Source organism: Lissotriton helveticus, chromosome 12 (assembly GCF_964261635.1).
Source record: "Lissotriton helveticus chromosome 12, aLisHel1.1, whole genome shotgun sequence".
Taxonomy (NCBI): domain Eukaryota; kingdom Metazoa; phylum Chordata; class Amphibia; order Caudata; family Salamandridae; genus Lissotriton; species Lissotriton helveticus.
The window spans coordinates 8633396-8642000 of NC_136073.1; the positions used below are offsets into that span (position 1 = coordinate 8633396).

General features: G+C 55.1%; 1 protein-coding gene across 1 annotated transcript in view; it reads right to left on the reverse strand.

Annotated features, from left to right (window-relative positions):
• KISS1R (KISS1 receptor) overlaps positions 1-6725 on the reverse strand; it is a 236552-nt gene extending 229827 nt beyond the window's left edge. The window contains exons 1-2 of the mRNA XM_078670537.1: positions 6657-6725; positions 5494-5749 (exon numbers count right to left, since the gene is read on the reverse strand). Of these exons, the coding sequence (XP_078526663.1) occupies positions 5494-5749; positions 6657-6725 (325 nt within the window). The remainder of the gene's footprint in view (positions 1-5493; positions 5750-6656) is intronic.
• Positions 6726-8605: the final 1880 nt, after the last annotated feature.

The window sequence follows — 8605 nt, forward strand, 5'->3', positions numbered from 1 at the left end:
AACACTCTCCCTTCCTTGCCTGAACCGTCCTTGTTAACACTCTCCCTTCCTTGTCAGCACTCTCCCTTCCTTGTCAGCACGCTCCCTTCCTTGTTAACACTCTCCCTTCCTTGTCAACGCTCTCTCTTCTTTGTCAGCTCTCTCTCTTCCTTGTCAGCACTCTCCCTTCCTTGTCAACACTCTCCCTTCCTTGTCAGCGCTCTCCCTTCCTTGTCAGCACTCTCCTTTCCTTGCTGAACTCTCCCTTCCTTGCCTGCACCTTCCCTGTTAACACTCTCCCTTCCTTGCCTGAACCTTCCTTGTTAACACTCTCCCTTCCTTGTTAGCACTCTCCCTTCCTTGTCAGCATGCTCCCTTCCTTGTTAACACTCTCCCTTCCTTGCCTGAACCGTCCTTGTTAACACTCTCCCTTCCTTGTCAGCACTCTCCCTTCCTTGTCAGCGCTCTCCCTTCCTTGCCTGAACCTTCCTTGTTAACACTCTCCCTTCCTTGTCAGCACTCTCCCTTCCTTGTCAGCATGTTCCCTTCCTTGTTAACACTCTCCCTTCCTTGCCTGAACCGTCCTTGTTAACACTCTCCCTTCCTTGTCAGCACTCTCCCTTCCTTGTCAGCACGCTCCCTTCCTTGTTAACACTCTCCCTTCCTTGTCAACGCTCTCTCTTCTTTGTCAGCTCTCTCTCTTCCTTGTCAGCACTCTCCCTTCCTTGTCAACACTCTCCCTTCCTTGTCAGCGCTCTCCCTTCCTTGTCAGCACTCTCCCTTCCTTGTTGGCACTCTCTCTTCCTTGTCAGCACTCTCCCTTCCTTGTCAGCACTCTCCCTTCCTTGCTGAACTCTCCCTTCCTTGTCAACACTCTCCCTTCCTTGTCAGCGCTCTTTCTTCCTTGTCAACACTCTCCCTACCTTGTCAGCACTCTCCCTTCCTTGTTAACACTCTCCCTTCCTTGTCAGCGCTCTCCCTTCCTTGTCAGCACTCTCTCTTCCTTGTTAACACTCTCCCTTCCTTGTTAACACTCTACCTTCCTTGTCAGCGCTCTCCCTTCCTTGTCAGCACTCTCTCTTCCTTGTTAACACTCTCCCTTCCTTGTTAACACTCTCCCTTCCTTGTCAGCGCTCTCCCTTCCTTGTCAGCACTCTCTCTTCCTTGTTAACACTCTCTTCCTTGTTAACACTCTCCCTTCCTTGTCAGCGCTCTCCCTTCCTTGTCAACACTCTCCCTTCCTTGTCAGCGCTCTCCCTTCCTTGTCAGCACTCTCCCTTCCTTGTCAGCGCTCTCCCTTCCTTGTCAGCACTCTCCCTTCCTTGTCAGCACTCTCCCTTCCTTGTCAGCACTCTCTCTTCCTTGTCAACACTCTCCCTTCCTTGTTAACACTCTCCCTTCCTTGTCAGCACTCTCCCTTCCTTGCCAGCACTCTCTCTTCCTTGTCAGCACTCTCCCTTCCTTGTCAGCACTCTCCCTTCCTTGTTAACACTCTCCCTTCCTTGTCAGCACTCTCCCTCCCTTGTCAGCGCTCTCCCTTCCTTGTCAGCGCTCTCCCTTCCTTGTCAACACTCTCCCTTCCTTGTCAGCGCTCTCCCTTCCTTGTCAGCGCTCTCTCTTCCTTGTTAACACTCTCCCTTCCTTGTTAACACTCTCCCTTCCTTGTTAACACTCTCCCTTCCTTGCCTGAACCTTCCTTGTTAACACTCTCCCTTCCTTGTCAGCACTCTCCCTCCCTTGTCAGCACTCTCCCTTCCTTGTTGGCACACTCCCTTCCTTGTTGGCACTCTCCCTTCCTTGTTGGCACTCTCCCTTCCTTGTCAGCACTCTCCCTTCCTTGTCAACACTCTCCCTTCCTTGTTAACACTCTCCCTTCCTTGTTAACACTCTCCCTTCCTTGTTAACACTCTCCCTTCCTTGCCTGAACCTTCCTTGTTAACACTCTCCCTTCCTTGTCAGCACTCTCCCTCCCTTGTCAACACTCTCCCTTCCTTGTTAACACTCTCCCTTCCTTGTTAACACTCTCCCTTCCTTGTTAACACTCTCCCTTCCTTGTTAACACTCTCCCTTCCTTACCTGAACCTTCCTTGTTAACACTCTCCCTTCCTTGTCAGCACTCTCCCTCCCTTGTCAGCACTCTCCCTTCCTTGTTGGCACTCTCCCTTCCTTGTTGGCACTCTCCCTTCCTTGTTGGCACTCCCCCTTCCTTGTCAGCACTCTCCCTTCCTTGTCAGCGCTCTCCCTTCCTTGTCAGCACTCTCCTTTCCTTGCTGAACTCTCCCTTCCTTGCCTGCACCTTCCCTGTTAACACTCTCCCTTCCTTGCCTGAACCTTCCTTGTTAACACTCTCCCTTCCTTGTCAGCACTCTCCCTTCCTTGTCAGCATGCTCCCTTCCTTGTTAACACTCTCCCTTCCTTGCCTGAACCGTCCTTGTTAACACTCTCCCTTCCTTGTCAGCACTCTCCCTTCCTTGTCAGCGCTCTCCCTTCCTTGCCTGAACCTTCCTTGTTAACACTCTCCCTTCCTTGTCAGCACTCTCCCTTCCTTGTCAGCATGTTCCCTTCCTTGTTAACACTCTCCCTTCCTTGCCTGAACCGTCCTTGTTAACACTCTCCCTTCCTTGTCAGCACTCTCCCTTCCTTGTCAGCACGCTCCCTTCCTTGTTAACACTCTCCCTTCCTTGTCAACGCTCTCTCTTCTTTGTCAGCTCTCTCTCTTCCTTGTCAGCACTCTCCCTTCCTTGTCAACACTCTCCCTTCCTTGTCAGCGCTCTCCCTTCCTTGTCAGCACTCTCCCTTCCTTGTTGGCACTCTCTCTTCCTTGTCAGCACTCTCCCTTCCTTGTCAGCACTCTCCCTTCCTTGCTGAACTCTCCCTTCCTTGTCAACACTCTCCCTTCCTTGTCAGCGCTCTTTCTTCCTTGTCAACACTCTCCCTACCTTGTCAGCACTCTCCCTTCCTTGTTAACACTCTCCCTTCCTTGTCAGCGCTCTCCCTTCCTTGTCAGCACTCTCTCTTCCTTGTTAACACTCTCCCTTCCTTGTTAACACTCTCCCTTCCTTGTCAGCGCTCTCCCTTCCTTGTCAGCACTCTCTCTTCCTTGTTAACACTCTCCCTTCCTTGTTAACACTCTCCCTTCCTTGTCAGCGCTCTCCCTTCCTTGTCAGCACTCTCTCTTCCTTGTTAACACTCTCTTCCTTGTTAACACTCTCCCTTCCTTGTCAGCGCTCTCCCTTCCTTGTCAACACTCTCCCTTCCTTGTCAGCGCTCTCCCTTCCTTGTCAGCACTCTCCCTTCCTTGTCAGCGCTCTCCCTTCCTTGTCAGCACTCTCCCTTCCTTGTCAGCACTCTCCCTTCCTTGTCAGCACTCTCTCTTCCTTGTCAACACTCTCCCTTCCTTGTTAACACTCTCCCTTCCTTGTCAGCACTCTCCCTTCCTTGCCAGCACTCTCTCTTCCTTGTCAGCACTCTCCCTTCCTTGTCAGCACTCTCCCTTCCTTGTTAACACTCTCCCTTCCTTGTCAGCACTCTCCCTCCCTTGTCAGCGCTCTCCCTTCCTTGTCAGCGCTCTCCCTTCCTTGTCAACACTCTCCCTTCCTTGTCAGCGCTCTCCCTTCCTTGTCAGCGCTCTCTCTTCCTTGTTAACACTCTCCCTTCCTTGTTAACACTCTCCCTTCCTTGTTAACACTCTCCCTTCCTTGCCTGAACCTTCCTTGTTAACACTCTCCCTTCCTTGTCAGCACTCTCCCTCCCTTGTCAGCACTCTCCCTTCCTTGTTGGCACTCTCCCTTCCTTGTTGGCACTCTCCCTTCCTTGTTGGCACTCTCCCTTCCTTGTCAGCACTCTCCCTTCCTTGTCAACACTCTCCCTTCCTTGTTAACACTCTCCCTTCCTTGTTAACACTCTCCCTTCCTTGTTAACACTCTCCCTTCCTTGCCTGAACCTTCCTTGTTAACACTCTCCCTTCCTTGTCAGCACTCTCCCTCCCTTGTCAACACTCTCCCTTCCTTGTTAACACTCTCCCTTCCTTGTTAACACTCTCCCTTCCTTGTTAACACTCTCCCTTCCTTGTTAACACTCTCCCTTCCTTACCTGAACCTTCCTTGTTAACACTCTCCCTTCCTTGTCAGCACTCTCCCTCCCTTGTCAGCACTCTCCCTTCCTTGTTGGCACTCTCCCTTCCTTGTTGGCACTCTCCCTTCCTTGTTGGCACTCCCCCTTCCTTGTCAGCACTCTCCCTTCCTTGTTGGCACTCTCCCTTCCTTGTTGGCACTCTCCCTTCCTTGTCAGCACTCTCCCTTCCTTGTTGGCACTCTCCCTTCCTTGTCAGCACTCTCCCTTCCTTGTCAACACTCTCCCTTCCTTGTTAACACTCTCCCTTCCTTGTTAACACTCTCCCTTCCTTGTTAACACTCTCCCTTCCTTGCCTGAACCTTCCTTGTTAACACTCTCCCTTCCTTGTCAGCACTCTCCCTCCCTTGTCAACACTCTCCCTTCCTTGTTAACACTCTCCCTTCCTTGTTAACACTCTCCCTTCCTTGCCTGAACCTTCCTTGTTAACACTCTTCCTTCCTTGTCAGCACTCTCCCTCCCTTGTCAACACTATCCCTTCCTTGTTAACACTCTCCCTTCCTTGTTAACACTCTCCCGTCCTTGTTAACACTCTCCCTTCCTTGCCTGAACCTTCCTTGTTAACACTCTCCCTTCCTTGTCAGCACTCTCCCTCCCTTGTCAGCACTCTCCCTTCCTTGTTGGCACTCTCCCTTCCTTGTTGGCACTCTCCCTTCCTTGTTGGCACTCTCCCTTCCTTGTCAGCACTCTCCCTTCCTTGTCAGCACTCTCCCTCCCTTGTCAACACTCTCCCTTCCTTGTTAACACTCTCCCTTCCTTGTTAACACTCTCCCGTCCTTGTTAACACTCTCCCTTCCTTGCCTGAACCTTCCTTGTTAACACTCTCCCTTCCTTGTCAGCACTCTCCCTCCCTTGTCAGCACTCTCCCTTCCTTGTTGGCACTCTCCCTTCCTTGTCAGCACTCTCCCTTCCTTGTCAGCACTCTCCCTTCCTTGTCAGCACTCTCCCTTCCTTGTCAGCACTCTCCTTTCCTTTTCAGGGGTCTCCCTTCCTTGTCAGCACTCTCCCTTCCTTGTCAGCACTCTCCCTTCCTTGTCAGCACTCTCCCTTCCTTGTCAGCACTCTCCCTTCCTTGTCAGCACTCTCCCTTCCTTGTCAACACTCTCCCTTCCTTGTCAGCGCTCTCCCTTCCTTGTCAGCACTCTCCCTTCCTTGTCAGCACTCTCCTTTCCTTTTCAGGGGTCTCCCTTCCTTGTCAGCACTCTCCCTTCCTTGTCAGCACTTCTCTCCCTTGAATCTCCCCTCCCCCCGTGTTGGCTCTTCCCTTCATTTCATTCCCCTGCCCTTATCGCCTCTCCCCCCCTCTCTTCACCCCGAGGCCCCCGGACCCCTCACCCCTCACCCCCCCGGACCCCTCACCCCTCACCCCCCCGGACCCCTCACCTATATAGAAGTTGGTGACGGTCCTCATCTGCTTGTGCTTGGAGATGACGTAGATCACCAGGGAGTTGCCCGCGAGCCCGACCACCATCAGCATGGCAAAGAAGAGGGGCACGAGCCAGGCGTCCACCAGCCTGGGGGGGCTGCGGGGGTCCGTGCTGCTGTTGCCCCCCGAGTGCGCTCGGCCCGGGTGCGACTCGTTGAGCGGGAGGGACTCGTTGCCCAGCTCGGGGCTGGCAGAGGCTTCCCACATGGCCACCTTGGGGAGGGGGGGCACGGAGTCCGGCAGGCACCCCGTTCAGGAGCGGGGGCCTGGCACAGCTGGAGCAAGCTGGCACATGTGTAGGGAGACTGGCAGAGGGGACTGAGGGTGGAGGAAGGGTGGCACCAGCGCGCGTAGCTGGAGGGGGCGGCTGGGACTGGTAGATGAAAGCTGGCACAGGTGGTTAAAAGTTGGCACAGGCGGGTGACGGGTGGAGGAGGTGGACTAAGGCTGGCACAGGTGAATGAAAACCAGCGCACGCGGGTGCAGGGGAGTGAGGCTGGCACAGGCGGGGGGAGGTTGGTACCCGCGGATGAAGTCTGCACAGGCGGGGGGAGGTTGGTACTGGCGGGGGGAGGTTGGCACAGGCGGATGAAGTCTGTCGAGCGGAGGCGCGCCGGTCCACGTGGGCGTAGAGCAGAGACTGGCACAGCCCGAGGAAGCCTGGCACAGGCGGGGGGAGGGCGGCGCAGGCACTTGGGTGCAGGAGGACGAGCACTGGCACAGGACGACCCTCGCTGATGTTGGCGAGTGAAGGACTGCTCAAGCGAGGCTGGCACAGACAGAGGGAGGCTGGCAAAATGGGTGAAGACTGGCACAGGCGGGTGCAGCTGAGGGAAGGCTTCAGAGGGGGGGTGCGAGTGCACCTGGTTGCAGGAGGATAGACACTGGCATAGGCTGAGGGCGCTTGGCACAGGCTAGCGAGTGTAGCTCAGGAGGGGAAAGTTGGCACAGTGGGTGAAGGCTGGCACAGGCAGATGCAGACAGGGAGAAGCTTCCGGGGGCCGGGGGGCGAGTCCACGTGGCTGCAGATTAACAGAGACTGGCACAGGCAGATGAAGAAGGAGAGGCTTCCAGGGGTGGGGGTAGGGGGGCGGGTGCACCTGGTTCAAGGAGAATAGACACTGGCACTGGCTGAGCGCGTCTGGCTCAGGAGGGAGAAGGTTGGCACAGGTGCTGAAGGCTGGCACATGCAGATGCAGGGGGGGGGGGGGACTTCCAGAGGTGGAGGAGGGTGGGTCCACGTGGCTGCAGGGGACGAAGCCGGGGTGGATGCTGGTGAGTGGGCGGTGCCACAGGTGGGTGCCCGGTGCCTCTGTCCAAGGGGTGCCGCAGGTGGGTGCCCGGTGCCTCTGTCCAAGGGGTGCCGCAGGTGGGTGCCCGGTGGCTCTGTCCAGGTGGGTGCCCGGTGGCTCTGTCCAAGGGGTGCCGCAGGTGGGTGCCCGGTGGCTCTGTCCAAGGGGTGCCGCAGGTGGGTGCCCGGTGGCTCTGTCCAGGTGGGTGCCCGGTGGGTGCCCGGTGGCTCTGTCCAGGGGGTGCCACAGGTGGGTGCCCGGTGGCCCTGTCCAGGGGGTGCCGCAGGTGGGTGCCCGGTGCCTCTGTCCAGGGGGTGCCGCAGGTGGGTGCCCGGTGGCTCTGTCCAGGTGGGTGCCCGGTGGGTGCCCGGTGGCTCTGTCCAGGTGGGTGCCCGGTGGGTGCCCGGTGGCTCTGTCCAGGGGGTGCCGGTGGGTACCCGGTGGCCCTGTCCAGGGGGTGCCACAGGTGGGTGCCCGGTGGCTCTGTCCAGGGGTGCCCAGGTTCCAGCTTCGATTCTCCGGGGTCTCCTCCTCTGTCAGATGCGGGGTCACGGCTTAGATTCCTCGGTGTCGTCTCGGTGCGGTGCGGGGGTCTCAGACTCTACGGCGTCTCCCTCCAGGGAGGTGCAGGGGTCTTAGTCTTGTCTGTACCTGGCTGATCAGCGGCGTCTGAGTAACTTGTACCCCGAGCAAAGCAGAGGCATGAGCGGAGCTGGCATCAGCACCCCTCCCCCAGGGTATAGCACCCCTCCCTCTAAATCCAGCCCCTCCCTCTAAATCCAGCCCTGCCCCTCCCTCTAAATCCAGCCCCTCCCTCTAAATCCAGCCCCTTCCTCAGAATACAGCCCCCTCCTATAAATCCAACCCCTCTCTAAATCCAGCCCTTTCCTCTGTTCAGTACCCTTCCCCAGAGTCCAGGACACCCCTGTAAATCAAGCCCCACCCCTCAGAGTCCAGCCCCCCCCCCCGTCCAGCCCTCTGCCTCTAAACCCCGCGCCCTCGCGTAGAGCGACGCACCCCGCACTCTCTCCCCTCTGTCCGTCTCTCTCCTCTCCTCTTCTCTTCTCTTCTCTTCTCTTCTCTTCTCTCCTCTCCTCTTCTCTTTTCTCTCCTCTTCTCTTTTCTCTTCTCTCCTCTTCTCTTTTCTCTTCTCTTCTCTTCTCTTCTGTTTTCTTCTCTTCTCTTCTCTTCTCTTCTCTTCTCTTCTCTTCTCTTCTCTTCTCTTCTCTTCTCATCTCATCTCTTCTCTTCTTTTCTCATCTCTTCTCATCTCTTCTCTTCTCTTCTCTTCTCTTCTCTTCTCTTCTCATCTCATCTCATCTCTTCTCTTCTCTTCTCATCTTTTCTCATCTCTTCTCTTCTCTTCTCATCTTTTCTCATCTCTTCTCTTCTCTTCTCTTCTCTTCTCTTCTCATCTCATCTCTTATCTTCTCTTCTCATCTTTTCTCATCTCTTCTCATCTCTTCTCATCTCTTCTCTTCTCTTCTCTTCTCTTCTCTTCTCTTCTCATCTCTTCTCATCTTTTCTCATCTCTTCTCATCTCTTCTCTTCTCTTCTCTTCTCTCTCTCTTCTCTTCTCTTCTCTTCTCATCTCTTCTCTTCTCTTCTCTTCTCATCTCTTCTCTTCTCTTCTCTTCTCTTCTCTTCTCTTCTCATCTCTTCTCATCTTTTCTCATCTCTTCTCTTCTCATCTCTTCTCTTCTCTTCTCATCTCTTCTCTTCTCTTCTCTTCTCTTCTCATCTCTTCTCATCTTTTCTCATCTCTTCTCTTCTCATC